The sequence below is a fragment of the Eumetopias jubatus genome, unplaced genomic scaffold (assembly GCF_037043125.1).
Source record: "Eumetopias jubatus isolate StellerSeaLion01/CBP00866 unplaced genomic scaffold, mEumJub1_p1.0 scaffold_3, whole genome shotgun sequence".
Lineage (NCBI taxonomy): Eukaryota > Metazoa > Chordata > Mammalia > Carnivora > Otariidae > Eumetopias > Eumetopias jubatus.
Window position 1 is genome coordinate 34,647,963 of NW_028274809.1, and position 22,044 is coordinate 34,670,006.

Here is a 22,044-nt window from a genome sequence, read left to right on the forward strand (position 1 = left end):
GGAAGGGAAAAATGAAGGGGGGAATCAGAGGGGGAGACGAACCATGAGAGACTATGGACTCTGAGAAACAAACTGAGGGTTCTAGAGGGGAGGGGGGTGGGGGGATGGGTTAGCCTGGTGATGGGTATTAAAGAGGGTACGTATTGAATGGAGCACTGGGTGTTATACGCAAACAATGAATCATGGAACACTACATCAAAAACTAATGATGTAATGTATGGTGATTACCATAACATAATAAAATAAAATTTTAAAAAAATGAGAGAACTGTCAAGCACCATCTCATATAAATTACAGAGATATCAAAATGGATTAACATTGGCCCTTCCCATCCTCAAAAAATGTGAGGTTGAGTCGATGTGAGGTCGATGTGAAATTATGTGAAATTATGCAGAATTAGAACTTAAAGTAAGAATTGGTAAAGTACTTAAGTATACCCCCCCATATTTTTTCAGGAACATAAGATTCTCCAAATCTTACACCAAAAATGTTGAACATTAATTAATAACCTTTGAAAACCAACTTGCAAAATTGTTCCGTAAAAATGTTTTAGCATTTGAAAATTCATTTTTGCTCTCTGAACGAGAGCTGCTGTTTTTTGATTGCAAAGATAACATTTATTCTTCCTGGGAAATTAGTAAAAGATTAAAAAGAAAACAAGAGATCAGCCTAATCCCTACCCAGAGATAACCACTATAACATTTTAATGTGTATCCTTCCAGCCTCTCTTCTGTATCCATATGTATAAGATGCGCTCACAATTTTAAAACAAAATTGGGATCTGTGTTTTTATAACCTGCATTCACAGATGGATACTGGTTATTTCATCAGAAAAAGGCCTTCTGATCCTGGTGGCACTGTGACAGGAACAGCAGCATGGTGCAAAGAGCCCGTTACTGAGAATGCACGAACCCAAGTTTTTTTTATGACCTTGTGAGATGGAAGTTATTATCACCTCATTATTATCCTATTATTAGTTTCTCCTCACTAAAACATGTTTTATTCTAAACATCTCTTTTCTGTCTTACTGTGTCCTTTATTTTCTCTTCCCCTTTTTCATGTGTGACTTGTAGCTCAGCTCTTTATTATAGCCTTAACTTACTGGTTTTACTTTGAAATAAATTTACCACTTCACCTTCAACTCTGGTCAATCATGTAATATAAACTGTATTATATATTGTTTCAGTCACTTTTATAAAAACTGTTTTTAACTGAGTCTCTAGGATTCCTGGTTCTTGCTTCAAGTGTTGCTTCTGAATTGGCAGTTTTCATTGCTAGCTCCATGTCCGAACACCTGGGCATCTTTTACTTACTGTGTGTGCCCTGGGGCTTCTTCAAATCAATTAAACTAGACTCTAGAGATGAGACCCACCACCCTAGGTTGCATTTAGGTTTGTAACCATTGGCTGGTTTTCTGTAATTAATTTAGAACATAGATATGATTTGATTTTTTTGTCTCATTATTGAGGCCAGAAATAGTGGAGACCTCACACTGGAAGTAAATTGTGAAGATTCCTTTGGCCCAAAAGCCTGTTTCTCTTATCCCTGTGGTTAAATTATGGAGCCACTTTTTCTACCTATAAATATAGATCCTTTTGGGGTAAAATTGTTCCTATCCAGATCTTTTTAGTTTTCTATCTCCTATTACTATTAATCCAGCACTTTGTTTACTTTTAGCTAGGAATAAGATGTCATTAATAATTAAGTTCTAGGTAATTCCCAGATTCCTTTTAAACAGTTTTACCAGAAAGGAAAATAAAAAGCTCAAATAAAAGTAAAACATGTCCCGGGGTGCCTGGGTGGCTCAGTCAGTTAAGCATCTGCCTTTGGCTTGGGTCATGATCTCAGGGTCCTGGGATCAAGCCCCGCATCAGGCTCCCTGCTCAGCTGGGAGCATGCTTCTCCCTCTCCCACTCCCCCTGCTTGTGCTCTCTCTCGCTCGCTCTCTAATAAATAAATAAAATCTTAAAAAATAAATAAATAAACATGTCCCATGGTGTCTTTTGGGCAACCTCAAGGAGAAGATGGGACTAAGGACCTACAAGTGACTTAAATCATAGTATCTGCTGCCAACACAGTGCATTATTTACAGAGAATTTTAAATCAGTTCTATCATACATACCAGCTGTGCTTAAAGAGTAGTAATTATACACACTTGTATGACACTTAGCAATAGATTAATACCGCTCATTAAATGATCCTATTTCATCCTCCTAATGACCCTGTGAGATGAGCGTTATCACCTCCATATTGTAAGTAAGGAAGGTGAATTTCAGAAGTGTTAAGTTCACTCAGATAGCGTGAATTCAGCTTTTCTGCTTCTAAAGCCTCTTATTTTTCCACACTTCAAAGCAAACTAATTATAAAATCAGTCTCAGTGAAACACAGATCTGTTTCATGTAATGCACTCCAGAATCAAAAGATCCCTCTTTTACGATGCATCATTAGCTTAAAAGGGTATTGCTTATTGTGACTGTGGAATCACTGGGGTCATACTTGTCATTCCCTCTGGAGCTATATTATTCAATGCATTGACAGTTCCTGAATTTAATGCAGAAATCCTGGACTTAAATTATGCAAATAATAGTATAATATACAGTTTATCTTATAGCAGAGGCCTAGATATGGTAGAGATTTTCATAAAGAGTTTTTAATTATGCTTCGTAACAGAACTACCGAAAGTTCTACAAGTCCTATTCCTTGTTTATTGATATTAGCTCACATGATAGGTGATCACAGATATTCAAGATAATCACAACAGAATTCTAATTAAATATATTTGTAATAGCATAACCCCTCACTAACTTGCCCCTCAGGAACTTTAATTGAGATTAGGGCTTAAAACAATAGGTGATTTAATCCATTCTTCAGGCCCGCAGTCTCTAGTGTGAGTGGACTAAAGTTCTGATCTTACTGAGGGACGTGGGGATAGTCAGGAAGTGGCTACCTTATGGTCATTTGATAAGTTTTTTAATTCATTGTATGATGTACATTTTGTTTGTAATAATTGGTCCATTTCTCAAGTGTCTAATACATAAACATTTCTTTTCTTTTTTCACATATATTTTTATTCTCCTGAATGGCATTTCATAAAAGCCTGAGTTTGTTGTTGTTATCTTTCAACTCTTAATGAATATTTAAAACTTTCTTTTATTTCTACATACTATAAACAGTTGTTTTTAACTGTCTTAGTTCTAGGCACAGACAGGGTGGAGCAGATGACCAAAACTTACAATGATATCGACATGGTTACACACCTCCTGGCAGAGGTAAGAATATATATCTTTTCTTTCTCCAGGACTAAAACTTGACAGTCATTTAAAATCTATCAAGTTTGCAGATCAAATGAAAAACAGTGATGTCTTTGTTCTGGGTTATTTTGTATAAGGTAGTTATAAGTTGCCTGGCATACCAACTGGCATTCCAAAGTAGAATGGCTCCTGAAGTTTATAGTTAGGAAGTTGCAGAGGGTTTAATTTTTGTTGTTGTTGTTATAATGGTGCAACCTTCCCTGTCCTAGAAAAGCTATGTTAAAAAAAGGAAAGTGTTTTGTTTTGTTTAATAAATCCTTGCTGTTACCCTGGAGCAGAGCTACCCATTCAAGAAGCAGCTCCATTGCAAATCAATACCAGCACTTTGCAGCATCTTCCCTTCTTTACTTTTGGTTTGGACTATTATTTCAGCTGAGTTTGTCCATGACATTTTTTTTTTAAGATTTTATTTATTTATTTGACAGAGACACAGCGAGAGAGGGAACACAAGCAGGGAGAGTGGGAGAGGGAGAAGCAGGCTTCCCGCTGAGCAGGGAGCCTGATGCGGGGCTCGATCCCAGGACCCTGGGATCATGACCTGAGCCGAAGGCAGACAGAGGCTTAACAACTGAGCCACCCAGGCGCCCCATCCATGACATTTTTAATATGTGCAGTGTATTTCTTCCAGTTGGCATTCTTAGAGGTGTCTCCTTATATGTCAACTTCAGTTGATCTTATAGAAACTGTCTTTCTCTTTGAAGTACCCTTCTCCCCTCTCCCCGCAGCTCCCTAGAATGATGTTGTGTATGCCACTTAGCCTATTGAAAATGAGGAGAGTGGGCCTTGAAAATTTGGAGATAATTCATCTACCTGTTTTCATATGTTATAGAACAAAAGGATAGAAGCTTAATTTTCTTTACAGTGATTAATGTAAGTGGAATCCATGCTTGTGTATAAGGCAGCTAGATGTATATTGACAGTTTTCATCCTACAGAATACAATCCTCACCACCACCACATAGGTGCGATTCCTACACGCTTGCTAAGTATCACCATCTACGTAGGAGTAACTCTTGCTTTGCTTGGCTTTTCTATAGGCCTCCCTGCATCATTACCACTGACTTCTTTAGACTCCTTTATGCTTTAGCAAAACCTGTAGCCTCAAAACTTCTAGTCTTCTATCTCCTCTTTTATCTCACATTATCATTTTTGTAGCAATTGACAGTAGGGCTCTTGATTATGCTTTCCTTTAAGGCTCTGGCTCTGAATACATAGAAACTTTGCCCTAATTGGAACTGTTTTCAACATACATACTATATCATTACCATGCATAATAGGCAAATGCGTTCAACAAATATTTCTTGGGCTTTCACTGTGTGCCAGGCCCTATCTTCATTTTTTAAAGACCCTATTGATTTTTTAATGCCCCCAAATCATAAGTTTTAAGTTTGGGTTGTTTGATTCCAACTAATAGGGTGATCAATAAATCTCACTTGAAAAGAAATACCCCCTTTATAACTATGGTGGCCATCCATTTGACCAACATATATTAAACACCACCCGTGTGTCAGGCCCTGTGTTTATTTGTGATATCTGAACATTAAAATGAATCTTGATGCTTTCTAGGACATTGCTTTTGAGTTTAGGGAAACTGGAGAATTTCTAAACTACCATTTAATTTTGTTTGTACTCAAAAGATGTGTTTGGTATTTTAACAGAGAGATCGTGATCTGGAGCTAGCTGCTCGAATTGGACAGGCTCTCTTAAAACGGAACCATGTCTTGTCTGAGCAGAATGAAGCCCTGGAGGAGCAACTGGGACAAGCCTTTGATCAAGTAAGTCTTTGATCAAGTATTTGTAGCATGAAATAATTACTGGGCAATGAAGAAATTTATTTTTCTGGGTGCCCCTAAAGTGGTAACAATAGGTAGGTAAATAACACCAGCACATGTTGACTTTGTTGGCAGCCATTGAACTAACCAGTAGAGAAATGAAAGGTTACTGTACAGAGGAGTGCTCATGGGACTCTACCTTAGTCGGTGGAAAAGCCTATGTTCAGGACCTACCAAACATGAGGCACCCTGCTTAGATTCTAACACTTTTTCTTCATCCCTTTATGTAGACTTTCAGTATGATCTTATCTTAAATTTATTTTGAAAAAATAACCCTAAATTATAGATACCCAAATGAGGTATCTTTATTCAAAAACCCAAACAGAAGGAAAAGGTAAAGAAATTTATTTCATGCAATAAATATTTTTTAGTGAGAACTGATTTATTATTAACTTGAATGGTTGCATTTAAAACTTTGTGTAATTTGTTATTATCTGGTTTCATTTATATTTTATAAATGCATTATGTTTAATAACATTTGAACCTTTGCGTTGGAAATACTTATTTTCTAAAACTAAAGTTAGGAAGTCATGCAGAGTTATACTTAACTTAGAAGCTTAAAAGTATAAGCCTTTATTTAGTATGAGACTTTGAAGGAGGGGGTCTATTCTGACACTTTGAAGGTTCTTCAGTTTTGTTTTGTTTTTAAGTGTGAATGTATCATTATCTTATATTAAATTTTCTTCCTACATTCCTATTATATAGACTATAAGAATTGGCTTTTCACCTAGTACAGAAAAAGCTATATTGGTTGAGTTAACACTCTAACATTATATCTTAGGAAGTATCTGAAGTTTGTTATTCTCTTTTTAAAACTTTAGTCAGTAAAATCTAGCAACTGATATTATGATTTTATTTTATGGTAAGAAACAATTGCTCCATGAATTAAAAGCAGTATTACATGGAAATAATGCAAAATAAAGGCCATCTTATAAATTGAGCCCTTTGATGTGCAGGTTAATCAACTGCAGCATGAGCTGTCCAAGAAAGATGAATTACTTCGAATTGTCTCTATTGCTTCTGAAGAGAGTGAAACTGACTCCAGTTGTTCTACACCTCTCCGGTTCAATGAGTCCTTTAGCTTATCTCAAGGTTTGCTGCAGTTGGACATGCTGCAAGAAAAACTCAAGGAACTGGAAGAGGAGAATATGGCTCTTCGATCCAAAGTACATTCCCACTTTCCCACGAATTCCCACTTTCCTTTACCTTAAAGGCCATAGATTTAGGTCCATGTAGCATTGAGGTAAAATATGGCATAACTAAGGATTTGCTATTGACATTCCAATTAGGGGGTGACAGCCAAGGCATGTGTATTTGCCTTTCCTTGTCGCTTAGATCCCATTCATTGACAAGTAGATAATAGCAAGCTGATAGATGACATAGAGAAAGCCACAGCATGGAATATATATCTTAGGGAGTTTACACAAATAACTAAATAATTACAACTGTGATAAGAACTATGTTGGAAAATTACAGGGTTTCCTGAACTTGTATAATAGGGGGTGGGGGGCGGAGGATCAAAGTCCTACTTAAATAAGTGACACTGTACCTGAGGCTAGGGATTAGCGAGGCACCAGGGTGATGAGTAGGCTTGTGCAAAGAGCCTGAGAGGAATGAAGGGGAGATGTTTGTTATATCCTTTCCCATATCTTTATTTTGGATAAAGCTTTTTGGATTTTATTTTTCCTTTTCAACTGGTGAACTTTTACCTTCAAATGAGAATTAAAGGTTTTTTAAGTTAATACTGTAAAGTCATTGGAAGGTATTATCACAGACTAATTTTTTTTCTCTCGAAGGCTTGTCACATAAAGACAGAAACTATTACCTATGAAGAGAAGGAACAACAGCTTGTCAATGACTGTGTTAAAGAACTTCGTATGTATTAACACATTTTATTTTATACTTCTTGGGCAATTCTTTGGTGGTATATCACCAACTCAGAAATTAAATCAGTCGTTTCAGTAGAGGCATCTCAAGAAACAATTTTATTTTATTTTTTTTAAGATTTTATTTATTTATTTGACAGAGAAACAGAGAGACAGGAAACACAAGCAAGGGGAAGCAGCAGGCAGAGGGAGAAGCAGACTCCCCGCGGAGCAGGGAGCCCAACATGGGGCTTGATCCCAGGACTCGGGATCATGACCCGAGCCGAAGGCAGACGCCCAACAACTGAGCCACCCAGGCGCCCCACAAGAAACAATTTTAAATAGTTACTGAAAATCTTGGAATATCACATTGAGCCCACAACTCTAAACAAAACATCATATGTACTTTTAAGAAATATCTTTATTTCAAATTGCCATCATCATTAAAGAAAGACCTAGACTTGTATTAGTTATAGCATGTTAGAGTGAAAGGAACTGAAGCTTTCATTTTGTCAATAAGGAAATAGTCCTATAGACAATATAGAGAATATGATTTGCCAAAGTTAGAAAACTGATAAGTAGCAGAGCCAGGGCTTAAATGATGGCATAAAACTTTACATCCAATGAGTATTAAGTGCCAACTATGTGTCTATAACAGGACATATTTTGGTTTGATATTATTAATTAAAAATAGTTTTTAAAAATAAATCAGCTAGAAAAAGGCTTCACTAGAGAAAGATACCTAATTTCTCTATAAATATATAACCTTTTATGTTGAAAGAGAAGATATGAAACATCATGCCAGTTCATCTGGGCTGTGGGCGTCAGAATGTGATAGCTTAGAATAACAATGTTAGAGAACCAGAAAGAATGTCAATTGAATCTTCTCCATCAGAACTCCATCATGCACCTCTTATGCCTTAAAAAACAAAAGAGGAAATGACTTGCCCAAGAGCTTAGATCCCAGTCTCCTGCCTCCTTATTGCCATCCTTTGAAATATAGACCTTCTGTCAATTTTAAAATAGTTTTATATAACACTGAGAAATAGTTTTGCCACTTGTGTTTGATGTCAGAGTTTTTATATGCAAGGTTTCCTTTCTCCGTGGAATTCTAAAGGTTCTATTTTATGTGCATGTAAGAATGCTAGGTAGGCTCTAGGGATTGCTTCTGAGGCCTTGCTCAGTTTGCTAGGTATCCTGGCAAGTCTCTCTTGTACAGAAGCATCTCATAGCTTTAACAGATTGTGACTGTTTCATTTGGAAATGTTCCTTTAGATTTGTTAAGTTTAATTTTCATTGCTTGTGGGAAATTACTGATGGTCCCTGAAGAGTTCTCAAAGACAAATGAAATGATGACTTGGTACTTGGAAACATACATAATTCACCTATCTCTTTCCAGCCTTCTTGTCCTTCATAAAGAAAAAGATTGAGGCAAAACTTTTAGCTTCCTTGCCTTTATGAGTCACCTCTTTTAGCTTCATTGCCTCCTATTCAATTCTCAGCATTAGCTTATTTCAGAAGAACCTTTATTTTCTTCTACTCAATTATCTGGGTTTATTTTTTAAATTTATATTACAAATCTATTTGTGATATAGTCCAGTGCTTGTTACAAAATAGGATTTAGCCTACAGGACATAGTTTGCCAACCCCTATCCTACATTTATATTAATTTTTAAATTTCTCTTTTGTTTCCCAGGTGAAACAAATGCTCAGATGTCCAGAATGACTGAAGAATTATCTGGGAAGAGTGATGAACTGATCCGGTACCAAGAAGAGATCTCCTCTCTCTTGTCTCAAATTGTAGATCTTCAGCACAAAGTTAAAGAAGTAGGTTCATTCATTCATTCAGCAGATGTTTGTTAAGCCCTGGCCTAGTACATGCACTCTGCTAAATGCTAGATACATTAAGCAAAGTAAGCATGCTCCCTACCCCTTTACAGTACTTTAGTCTGACTGCTGGTATAGCCTGTCACTGTCACGAAATATATGAATAACTTCTTTCAAGTTACTATTTCTCTCTTTCAAGTGGGGTTAGATTTTCCTTAGAAAACTGTGATGTGGATTAGTGACTCATGCTCATTGACCTCTGAACACCTTAATTAAGATTTTGTATTCTGCCCATTTTATTGCTCTTATTTGGCTTTTGAAAGGTTAGCTTTTTATAGGCCTCTGGACCTTACCCCTGAGAGACACTCTTAAGATGGGTCTTTAAAAAAGGGAGAGTAGCCCATATTTTATATGGGAAGGCTCATTTTTCTCTTTTAATATGTTGTTAGCATGTAATTGAGAAGGAGGAACTGAGACTTCACCTACAAGCTTCCAAAGATGCCCAAAGACAGCTGACAATGGAGGTAATCAAATCTTCCTTTATCTTGTGTAATATGGCGGGGGGGGGGGGGGAAATAGTTTCTTTCATTTTCATGACTAAGAATGATTAAAGGTGATTGCCAGATTTTAAATAACAACAAAAGAGTAAGATTAAATTATGAGATCTAAGAAGTAAAGCAATTTAAAGATTCTGTCCCTAAAATTAATAACATGAAAAATCTTTCTTGATTAATAGAGAAAACCTTGTCTTTTATAAGATTCTTTAGGAATATGTGACCCTTTTACCAGTCTACCTTAACCCAACAGTTTTTAAAATAATTTCTTATAATAAGATATGTCGGGAAACACCAACAATCTTTACTTTTTATCTATATAAAAATTCTATGTATTAGATATAATTTAGTGGTCACCTAGCATACACTAAGAATCACCTGGCAAAATGAGTTATAAATGAAATTCCCAGGCACCATCCCCAAAAGTTTCCAATAGAGTAGTTCTACAGTGAGGGTTTAGAATCTGCGTGATCCAGTCCACATACCACACTTGAAGTAATTTTTGAAGTTAAAATGTACTCTGAAAAGGGTGCCTGGGTGGCTTAGTCGGTTGAGCGTCTGCCTTTGGCTCAGGTCATGATTCCAGGGTCCTGGGATCCAGCCCCACATCAGACTCCCTGCTCGATGGAGAGTCTGCTTCTCCCTCTGCCTCTGACCCTCCCCACTGCTTGTGCTCCCTCTCTCTCTCAAATAAATAAATAAAATCTTTAAAAATATATATGTACTCTGAAAATTATTACTCATTTACCATGCTTGCATACCTAACTATATAAAGAAGATTCTGGAACAAGGGAGGAGAAACTACTTGTTTGGGATGATTGAGGACCCTGGCAACATATATAGTACTTTGTAGACTTGATCTTGTCATTTACAGACTTCAGAGTGACATTTAAAAATATGCACATCTAACATTATGCTAAGCCTAACTTGACCCATAGCTATTATTCTTCCTCTATAAGTTTTTTGTTAAGATTTTATTTGTTTATTTATTTATTTGAGAGAGGGAGGGAGCATGAGCAGGGGGAGGGGCAGGGGGCAGAGGGAGAGGGAGAGGGAGACGCAGACTCCCTGCTGAGCAGGGAGCCCAACATGGGGCTCAATCCCAGGACCCCCAGATCCTGACCTGAGTCGAAGGCAGATGCTTAACTGACTGAGCCACGAGGTGGCCCCCTCTATAAGTTTATTTTAAGGATATGAAACATTAAATATTGAATTAAAGGTTATGGCTATTTCAGCTACATTTCAGATTTTTAGGAAATCATGTTTATGATAGCCAAAACATCCCTAATTCTGATGACTTGAAATATATACACACACACACATATACTCTCCTTGCTTAGTTTGTTTTAGAGCTTTTCTATTGAAATTATATTCATAAAGTTATCTAGCCCTCTGGATAAAATTAATACTTATCCAAATGAGGTTTATTTTCCCCATTGTCATGTTGAGAATATGATGAAGTACACTAATTACCATCCTTTTTTTCAGCTGCATGAGTTACAAGACAGGAATATGGAGTGTCTGGGAATGTTACATGAATCCCAAGAAGAAATAAAGGAACTTCGAAGTAGGTCTGGCCCTGCTGCTCATATTTACTTCTCACAGTCATATGGAGCTTTTTCTGGGGTGAGTTTTTCCTGGGAAATATGTTACTTGTTTAAGAAAACTTGCTTAAGATTAGATTGTTCTGAGAGTGATATGGTTTCTGGTGGTATAAAGTATCTTGAGAAGAGATAATATTGTTTGTCCTTGTTTCTGGAATTCATATATTGATTTAGGCCTTGATTTACATATTTACATCTATCTTAATACTCTATTGCAGCCTTTCTTCTAACAGACAACCTTCCAGATTTATTGTAATATATGAGATGAACCCTAAGGAAATTAGGTTTAGATCTGTGTACCATAGAGCTACTTAAACTTGGGTCATCCTTCCCTACATGCTACTTATTCAAATAGAACTCTGAACATCTAAAACTTCGTTTCAACAGATCTTGAGTTTCTTGGTATATTTAATTTCAGTTAGAGTGTAAATGCCATGAGGGCAGGATTCATGTTTGTTTAATTCATCAATATATAGTATTAAAGAAATTAATGAAAACTTGTGAGTTTATGCCAAAATGTGTAATATTGGTTCAAAGAATTATTTTAACAATCTAGTTCATAAATACTTATAAGCAATACTGTGAAATTTTTTTAAAAACAAAATATAAATTGTAATAGATTTTTTTGAAGAATATGGGAGCAGGATTTTTGTTTTTTAACTTTTTATTTTGAAATAATTTTAAACTTAGACTAACATTGCAACAATAGTACAATAGTACAATAGTTCAAAATAGTACAAAATAGTACAATAGTACAAAAACTCTCATCCTTCATCTAGATTCCTCAGTACAAAATAGTATAATAGACAATAGTACAAAATAGTACAAAATAGTACAATAGTACAAAATTCTCATCCTTCATCTAGATTCCTCAGTTTTTAACATTTTACTACATTTGTCATATCGTTCTCTTATTTTTTTTCTGGACCATTTCACAGTAAGTTATAGATACACTCGATTAACTCAGTGTCTATCTACTAAAAATAAGGACACTCTCCTATGTAACCACACTACAACCATCAAAGTCAGGAAATTGTCATTGATATACAATATTACCATCTCATCCACAGAGCCCATTTAAATTTTGCCAGTGATCCCAACAATGTCCTTTGAAAGATATGTTGTATTTGCTTGTTTCAACTGGGGATAGTTCTTCTATCTCTGCTTGCCTTTCATGACCTTTGTAGAATGTCCTCAGTTTGGGTTTATCTGATGTTTCCTCATGATTACAAATTCAGGCAATGTATTTTTGGCAGAAATAATGCCATGTTCTTCTCAGTACATTGTAATAGGAGGCTCACATTGTCTATTTATCTCATTACTGATGATGTTAATTAATTTTGACCACTAGGTTAACGTAGTATCTGCCAACTTTTCCCACTCTAAAGTTAATCAATGCTAATTGATAGTTAATCAAATTAATGTTACAAATTAACTTTACAATGATGAAAACTGGTAGATGTTACCTTAGCCAAGTGGTCAAAGTTACTCTTTTGTGGGAAAATACTGCACTTTGAGACTATTTAAATATCCTGTTTTTCTCAGCAAATATTTATCCACTAGTTTTAACATGCAGTGATGGTTCATATCTGACTCAGTTATTACTATGATGATTGTCAAATGGAGATTTTCTAATTCCATCGTTTTTTTGACATTAATTGACATTCTTTTGTCAGAGCCTTTCTGTGTCATTCATTCATTCATTCATTCATTCATTCATTGGGTCGAGGAGGCATAGAATCTTAAGCAGACTATACACACAGCATGGAGCCTGACCCAGGGCTCTATCTCACAACCCTGAGATCATGACCTGAGCTGAAATCAAGAGTCAGATGCTCAACCGACTGAGCCATCAAGGTGCCCCATTTCTGCCTCATTTATTTATTCATTTGTTCATTTAGTTATGTCTGTATGGACTCTTAGATTCCTATTTTAGTCAGTGGATTATAATCCGTTATTACTATTTTTGATTATGATACTTAAATTGTTCCAGATATGGCCAGTGGGATCTCCTTAAATCTCATCTTGCCTTTTCCTGTCCCAGTCCTGGAAAAAGCCATTTCTCCAGGGAGGTCTGGGTAGTTTTAATGAGGAATGATACTTGGAATTCAAGATCTGAGTTCTGTATATCCATTGCCACTAGAGTGTCATTACGTCTAGGCCCTCTCAGCAGATAGAGCTAGGAAATATATGTGTGTTCATACATACACCCACTCAAACACATCAATATCTATGTTTCCACCCATATTTATGTTCATATATATATGAAAACATGAGTTCACACCAGTATCTCCAGTTCTAGTCATTGTCAGCTCAGCTTCACTGAGCATGGCAGCCATACTAGTTGAATCCTCATCTCTGACCAGGGAGAGGGGAAACTTGCTTATTTTTCCTTTAATGATTTTCTACATTATAAAAGCTATACATGTTTATTGTAGAAAAGTTAGTAATTAAACAAAGCAAAAAGAAATTGTGAAATACCATCAAATCCTGACCTCCAGAGAATCATTATTGGCATCTTGGTTTATAGCCTTTCAGACCTTTTTTTTGTGTCTCCATATGTAATATTTTCTATTTATCATGTTGGTTTTTTCCACTGTTCTGTAAAAATACATCATGAAAAAGAAGTTGGTTCTTGTTAAAAGTTATATTTCCAAAATGTCTCTTTTTTCCTTGCATTTTGGCCTGTGACTATTTTCTTGTGTTTTCTTTTATTCCAACACCAAAAGTATTGGATTCTGGAGACTCTGTTAATTAATTTAAGGATAATTCATGTCTCCTAACAGACTTCTTACATAATCATTATAGGCATCTCAAACTGTTTTTCTTAGGAATCTCTGGCAGCTGAGATTGAGGGGACCATGCGTAAAAAGTTGAGTTTGGATGAGGAATCTTCTCTCTTTAAGCAAAAGTAAGTACAGATCACATGTGTTATTACCCAAACATTGGGATGGAATTAAAAGGAAGCCACAGTCCTAAGTGGTAGGTATTTTGAGATTCAGTTGTAAATCTGCTTAGTATTCAGTGTTTTTTTCATAGTGCTCACATTTGTAAGAGTACTCTCTTGTTCTGAAGTTTATTTTCTAATAATTTCTCTTAAAGTTTAGAGGCTAGGCAAGGTGGCTTTATTTTTAATGAATTGCATATACATGTCTCTTCTAAAGCACTCCAATGGTAGGCAATGGCAATAATGAATGCTTCTCTTTTGACAGAGCCCAACAAAAACGGGTATTTGATACTGTCAAGGTTGCCAATGACACCCGGGGCCGCTCCAACCCATTCCCAGCTCTGCTACCCATTCCAGGGTCCAACCGTTCAAGTGTCATCATGACAGCAAAACCTTTTGAGTCTGGTTTACAACAAACAGAGGACAAAACACTCCTGAATCAGCAGAGCAACTCAGAAGAGGTTTCAGAGTAAGAAACATAGATCATGGCACTGATTCTATAATTTTTATGGCATTGACATACCAGATTCACATACCTATATTCCAGCATTATTCTGTACTATTCCAAGGTGGTTCTAGAACTGTCAGTTTACATTCAGTAACAATGCCCTATAGCATTATTTGTGACAGATCATTGACTTCATAAAAGTTTTTAGAGTGAGAAGGCTACATTTAATTAAGTATATTCAAAGTGGAACTTGCATTGAACTATAAAATTCTTTACTACTTTCTTCTTTAGTATGGCAAAGTTTGAGTCTAAATCTTCATGTTCTAAGTCAGATTTGTTTGACTCTGTTCGGTCATTGGCAGTTGTACATAGCATCAGATGACACTTTCTCATAACCCATGCTGCTTTGGTGCCTTGAATACCTATGGAGGAAAAGTAGCTTGCTCTTAACTTCCTATTTGTTTAAACTTAGATTTTTTCCAGTTTTCATTAATTCATCTTATTGAATTACATATATATAACTAGAGTTAAACAGAATCCCTGGAAAGTCAGCAGAAGACTTTTGGAAAGGTAGGTGTTTGGCATCTGAGAGAAATCTTTCCTAATGCAGAAATCTATTCTAGAACATACCAAATACCCAGTAAGTATTAGCTGTTACCAGTAGTAGATGGGGTAGTAGTATTCTTACCATTAGTGAACACTAATTGTGAACTAGGAGCTTAAGTCTTAGTTAATCCTGTCAACAACAACCCTGTAGGGTAGGTACTGTATCTTTTCAATTTATAGTTGAGGGAAGTGAGGCTTAAATCGTTTTGTAACTTGCCCATGGTCACTTCATAGGAGGGTATTGGTCACATTTCTATAAACTACAGGTTTGGTCCATGGATGCCATTTGTTTGGTTCAAAAATAAAAATATTTGTGTTGCCAAAAAAAAGGAAGAAACCAAGAAAGAAAAGATCCATCACCCTGGGTTTTCTTTTGTCTTTCAGTTTGTACCCACAGTAGCTTTATGTGTCAATACTATGTCATTGTACACAATTAACTTAGGAGAAGATCAACAAACAGATCTTTGTAGAATTCACATCTAGTAGCCAGGAGCAACTACAGCTTGGCTTGCTACTCTTTCTTTTGATATTAATTGTAAGAAACCTCTAATTTCAAAAATATTAAAAACTGAACAAATGTGTTCACAGAACTATGAAGATGTAGTATTTACAAATCTTAGGGTTTTTTTTAAATGTTCTACAATATTCATAGAGGATTCAATGGCCCAAAGCAAATTTTTTCACATTTTAATATTTTTGAAATTATTAATGTCATATCATAGTTTAATGGGTAGCATTTTTTTCTCTCTGAGTAGTGCATAAAATAAAATAATAGTACCTCTTGTAATCAGTGGTATTATAGATTCAGTACAATATGATAAAGTTTACTTTTCTGGCTATCTAAACTAAATTTATAGTTAGTCATACCTATAGTGTCATAAATTAAGTGACTACACTTATCATGGTGAGCACTGAGTAATATTTACAATTCTCAAATCAGTATATTATATACCTGAAACTAATATAACATTGTATGTTAATTATACTTCAATATAAAAATTAAATGAAATAGAAAAGTTAGTAAACATAAAATAAGTATATTTTGGCTTGTCTGAAGTTGCTTGAAATGATCTGTAAAAAATGATGTATTAGTGATTTTAGTTTATTGTTATTATTTCTGTATTCTTGATATCTAAGGAAAAAAACACTATGATTTTAAGATCAGTCTCTTGAACATTCACCATTGTAGAAAAGAGAAGTCTAGGTTGTGCTTATCACCTTTACAGATCTAGTCAGTGAGTGATTTTCCCATAGGAACGTTCAGAAGGTGGGTCAACCAGGACCCTCTGGAGATAGTGATTTGGCTACAGCACTGCATCGCCTTAGTCTGCGGCGACAGAACTACTTAAGTGAGAAGCAGTTCTTTGCTGAAGAATGGGAGCGGAAGATCCAGGTTCTGGCTGACCAGAAAGAAGGGGTTAGTGGCTGTGGCACCCCCACAGAGAGCCTTGCCTCTCTCTGCACTGACCAGTCGGAGATCACAGACCTCAGCAGTGCCAGTTGCCTTCGAGGTTTTATGCCTGAAAAATTACAGATTGTCAAGCCCCTTGAAGGTAATAAATAAGGGCCATTCTTAAGCCACTTTGCTTATTAGCCTTTCCTTTCCTGGAATTGAACTTTGTATTTTAATTATAAGAGGACTATGTGCAGGAGATACCTTTATTACCCCAAACCACATTTGTGGGACAGTCCATTATGGTACTTACTTTGTGGAAAAAGAATGGAGAGATCTGCTTTCTCCAAGTCATCAGCCATCAGTATTTTTTTCACATAAATGTGAGAGAGGAGGAACATCCTTTCTTGTCCTCAGCTAAGATATATCATTGACAGCAGTTTTCATGGTAAAATAAATGGGATATGATAAATAAATAAAAATAATATAGATGTAATACTTCATCTCTACCTTCCTTTTTAAAAAAGAGTCCTTTACCCAGGAAGTGTCATTTACTTAGAGATATGTGTGTCTGGGTTGGTGTTTTTTTTTTTTTTTCAGTTTTGATCATTTCCTTTCAGTTTCTGTTCCCTCCGAGGATAGAACTTGAATTCAAAATAAATTTGTTTTAGGGAATATTGATTACCTTCAAATGATTCTGTTATTATCATAAAGGAATCTGCATTAGACAAAATTTTGAGTAGGTAATCTATAAGGACCCTTCAAACTCAAGGATGCTATAAGTTAGTTTCATTCATTAATGGTCAGTGCAGGTATTTGTCAGAGTTGCCCACTCTAGGGTGAATTGTCTATAGTGACATAATTAGACATTGCAGGTGCAGGTGCTTGGATGGTAATTCACCAGGGTTCTTAGACCAGAACCATGGGGATATATCCTCCTTCTAGGATCTCCTTCACTTTTGTACTCTCCCTGGAGAGCCTGGCGAATGGAGAGTCATGAGCAGGGTGGGGAAGAATACAAAAAACAAAACAAAACACTGAAATTCAGGTGTCTTTCGATCTAGAAGCCTGGCTTTTCACTTCAAAGTTCATAAGCAAGGAAGTCTTGATTTTTGTCACCTGGCAAAATACAACACCACCTCCAGGGTGCATGTCTTCCTTTTCCTCCCTGCCTCAGCATCCTAGTTCCCATTAAGGGTGTTTTCTTGGCTTTTTCACTGCTGCTTTAGATGTCTTTTTAAACTTTACTTTTGAAACAGAAAGAGTATTGCTCATACCTTTAGCATCTTGTCAGTCTTCCACAGAGAACTTTATATAAATTTTACCAAAATATTAAGACTAAATAAGTAGTTTTATTATTATCCTTTTTTACACATATAATTTTAGCCTCTGTTTCAAGATTGAATATTTGTGGGAAATTTAAAACATGCCTTATGGGGTTTGGTTTTGTTTTGTTTTTGGTCTTTCACATTCAGGATCACAAACTTTGCACCACTGGCAGCAGCTTGCTCAACCAAATTTAGGAACCATTCTTGACCCACGACCAGGTGTCATCACTAAAGGCTTTACCCAGTTGCCCAAGGATGCCATCTATCACCTCTCAGATTTAGAAGAGGATGAAGAGGAAGGTATCACTTTTCAAGTGGAACAGAAACCTTCAGTATCCAAGCCAGTAATAGGAATCTTCCTTCCAGCCATTACTTCAGCTAGTGGTCCAGTTACAGGTAAGAACAGTGCTTGGTGGGGTATGGTCCAGTAATTCTGCATTCTGACTTACAGGGTGGCCACTTGACCACCTCCACTTAAATCTAACTCAGATGCACTCAGTCTTGAAGAAAAGAAAGATCTGTAATGACAGTGGCCTTTCTCATTCTTCCCACCTCTTAGCCAGCCTGCGTAAGAGAAAGATCAATTCAGTTAGTGGTTCATAAGCCTTTTGGGCTCAGGATTTCTTTATACCCTTAAAAATCATTGAGAATTCCAGACAGCTTGTCTTTGTGGGTTGTATCTATTGATATTTACCATATTAGAAATCAAAACTGAGAAATAATCAAAATATTTATTAACTCATTTAAAAATAATAATTACATGTTAACACAAATAATATGTTTTATGAAGAATAGCTATTTTCTTTAAGTAGTGAGAAGAATAGTTTTGTTTTACACTTTTACAAGTCTCTAATTTATGGCTTAAAAGAAGATGGCTGGATTTTCATACAGCTTCTACATTCAATCTGTTATAGTATGTTGCTTTGTTTAAAGAGTATGAAGAAAATGCAGGCCCACACAGAGGTATAGTTGTAAAAGGAGAGAGTATTTTAATAGCCTCTTCAGGTATTTGTGGATAATTCTTTGATATTACACCAAAACTTGGTGAGTGGTAGTTTCTTTAAGCTTTATAATATGGAATCCAAAAACCTATCAGTGAACTTTTCATACTTAGTTACAAAATCTGTTGGTCTTTCCTACACTTTGAATGCATCTTTTACCCATCATGCACTGGTCATTTGGAAAATATTGGTTTACTGAGTTATGCAGATCTTCCAAATGTTAACATATTCCATTATATAATATATTAAAATTACATTAATATCACCACATATCTTATCAGATAAATCTTTTTAGTATTAGGAGGCTTTAAAGCTCGCAAAGGTGGATATGAGTTCTTCAAAACTCTAATTTTCACTTGAAAGGTAAAATTTTGTCACTGACAGCAAATCCTGTAAGCTGTTTTTGTTGAAGAGATAGGCTCACTACCTTCATTTCCAAGAAAATTTCTGCCAGATAGCCAAGTCTGAATAAGCATGGTTAGTTGTTCTTCCAAGTAAAAATGGTGTTCCTTGAAAAAATTTCAACTCAATGGCCCATGTGCTTTTCCTTTAGATAACCATTGTATCTTGGTATGCAGCAGAGTGCTTAATGCCCATTTCCCATTTAATCACACAGAATATTAAGATACAGGTCAGGAATCTGGCTTTTTTTTTTTTTTAACTATTGCAGGTGGGCAGCAGTGAAGAATATTAGCATAGCTTGGTATAGGTTGGTGCCATTGCCTTGATTTGTGCTAAGGAGTCAGCAGTTTTGCTCAGCATTGCTTTTGCACCAATAGTGCAAACGCCAACCCAGTCAGAAAGGCAAATAACATCTTAGCATTGCTATGAGAGTAGTTTTGACCTGTGACCTGTGGATTCCCACAAGGTCTGCAAACCACACTTTGAGAACTGTTGAAATAGATAGTTTGGCTAGAAAGACTGAATGACTAGATCTTGTTGGGGCAGGGCAGGGGGGAGGGGAGATTAATATATTTTTTCAGAATATGTTTTTCTCTTATTTCTAACCTATTTTTAATCCTTTTGAATTACAGTTTTAAAGTATTGAAGGATTCAGCTATATACTAGCCAGTTGATACTAATACAATATTTATGTGTATTTCATTTCCAAATTTGGTGATTTTTGTGCAAAAGACCCTTTACTAATGCTTAATTAACAAATAGTGATGAATGTTTTACATTATTAACCTAGTCTTTCAATTTTGTTTGATTCCATTAAAATCTCTACTTCAGTTGCAACCTCAAACCCAGGCAAGTGTCTGTCATGCACAAACTCGACATTCACCTTCACCACCTGTAGGATATTGCATCCTTCTGATATCACTCAGGTTACCCCCAGGTAAGGGGTCTGGGCAATGTGAGGCCTAAAACTTATTTCCTTAACTATGTTTTCATGAATTTATTTTAAAAATTACCTTCATTTTAACTCCCAGAATTTTAATTAATGTTCTGTGATCATTTGTCTTTAGGATATTTTCACATTGTATCTTCTCTTTTGGTCATTATAACTCTTTGAAGTTGGCAGTGAGTATGTATTGTGTAAGTGAAAAACTGAGGCATAGATAGTTTAGGTAACTGGTCCAAAGGCAGAGAGGTAGCAAATGACCCAGCTGCAACTGTACCCAGAGTAAGCTAAACTGCAAGATTTGAGGGACCAGTCCTCAACACAAGACTGTCCTCACTTGTTTTTTTGTGGATTTTTTTTTTAAGATTTTATTTATTTATTTGTCAGAGAGAAAGAGAGAGCACACAGGCAGGGGGAGCAGTAGGCTCCCTGCTGAGCAAGGAGCCCGATGCGGGGCTAGATCCCAGGACCCTGAGATCATGACCGGAGCCAAAATCAGGCGCTTAACCAGCAGAGCCACCCAGGTGTCCCAAGGCTGCCCTCACTTCTGACACCACTTGCAAGTTCTGCAAGTTCAGGGTGTTCCCAAAACCACTCTGGTTTGATAATTTGCTAGAAAGATTCACAGAACTCACTGAAAGCTATTAGGCTCATGGTTGCTATTTATTATAGGAAATGGATACAGGTTAAAATTAGTCAAAGAAAGAAACATAGGTCAAAGTCTGGGAGGGTTCCATGTGAAAAGTTTTCCTCCTCCTTAGGATTCGTTACTTTCCTAGCATCAATGTGTGATAGTACATGCAGAGTATTACCAACTAGGAAAGCTCATGCAAGCCTCACTATCCAGATTTTTTATTGAGGTTTCAGTGCATAGTCATGATTGATTGATTGATCGATTGCCCATATAGTTGAGCTCACCTCCAGGTCCACTGACCTAAAAGCCCCCACCCTAAATCACATGGTTGTTCTCTCTGGCGTGGTTAACCCCCATCCTAAAACTATTGGGTGTGGCCAGCTCACCCCAAGATCTAGTATGGCCAGCCTTCATCCCAAACAAAGACACATGTATCAGACACGGCATAGATTACCTCCCAGAAGCTGAGGGCAAAGGCCAGAACCCTCTGGGCAAGGCCAAATTATTTACTATACAGGCTACAACATGCATATTCTAACACATAGTTGAGGGATCTTATTAAGCCATATTGCTGCTATTTCTGTCCTACCAATTCGCAAAAGAATCAAAGGTGGTTTTCAAAGGTACATACAACATTGGGATAATGTTAACTAGGAGTAGTGAAGAAAAATGAAGCATAGAGGAATCAAGAGTAAGGATATAAAATGGATAGAAGAATCAAACTAGTATACAAATTATAACATAAAGTCTTATATACTTGCTAATGTGAACCATGTATTTGAGTCTTAACTTTCTAGCTGCCAGCGTGGAAGGAAATAAGATTATGATTCACAATGTATGTGTAAGAGCAAATCAATTATTTAGGGAAGCATTGGGTTTCATCCAATAAAGATCTTAGTAAAGTCTGTAATGAACAGGCATAGCTGCAGTTTTTCCACATTGTTCTTATGTCAACAAGATAATAAGTTTTATAAAATTGGTTCTTGAGAGGACTCTCAATACAAGTTGATACCATATGAAGTATATAGTTTGGGAAAGGACAGTCAGTTCTACAGTAAAGTAGGAACAGGGAGGTGGGAAACTGAGAGTATAGTCTATAGACTGCATCAAATTAGAGGTTCTTAGTTGGATTTGTTTAACCACGGAGTCAAACTTTTTTGTTTCTTTCATACCAGTTGGTGCTTTAGAAAGCTTATTTATTAATGAATTATTAGTTCTAATAATAACTTTGTTCATAATCATTAAAAATTTTGTTATCTTGATATACTGAGTATTTTGTGTTAAAGTGAAAGTTTATCTATTAAATACTGGTAACATTTGCCAAGGGAGGGAAATTGGCTAAAGAAGTCC

At 36.1% G+C, this 22,044-nt stretch overlaps 1 protein-coding gene across 2 annotated transcripts in view; it reads left to right on the forward strand.

The window, feature by feature from the left end:
* The window catches only part of TRAK2 (trafficking kinesin protein 2), a 70,412-nt gene that overhangs the window by 43,424 nt on the left and 4,944 nt on the right, over nt 1–22,044 (forward strand). For both annotated transcript variants that reach the window (XM_028125824.2, XM_028125829.2), the window contains exons 4-15: nt 3,193–3,269; nt 4,969–5,085; nt 6,099–6,308; nt 6,939–7,017; nt 8,704–8,834; nt 9,284–9,358; nt 10,877–11,014; nt 13,824–13,903; nt 14,205–14,408; nt 16,248–16,546; nt 17,862–18,110; nt 19,949–20,054. In XM_028125824.2, the coding sequence (XP_027981625.1) occupies nt 3,193–3,269; nt 4,969–5,085; nt 6,099–6,308; nt 6,939–7,017; nt 8,704–8,834; nt 9,284–9,358; nt 10,877–11,014; nt 13,824–13,903; nt 14,205–14,408; nt 16,248–16,546; nt 17,862–18,110; nt 19,949–20,054 (1,765 nt within the window). The remainder of the gene's footprint in view (nt 1–3,192; nt 3,270–4,968; nt 5,086–6,098; nt 6,309–6,938; nt 7,018–8,703; nt 8,835–9,283; nt 9,359–10,876; nt 11,015–13,823; nt 13,904–14,204; nt 14,409–16,247; nt 16,547–17,861; nt 18,111–19,948; nt 20,055–22,044) is intronic.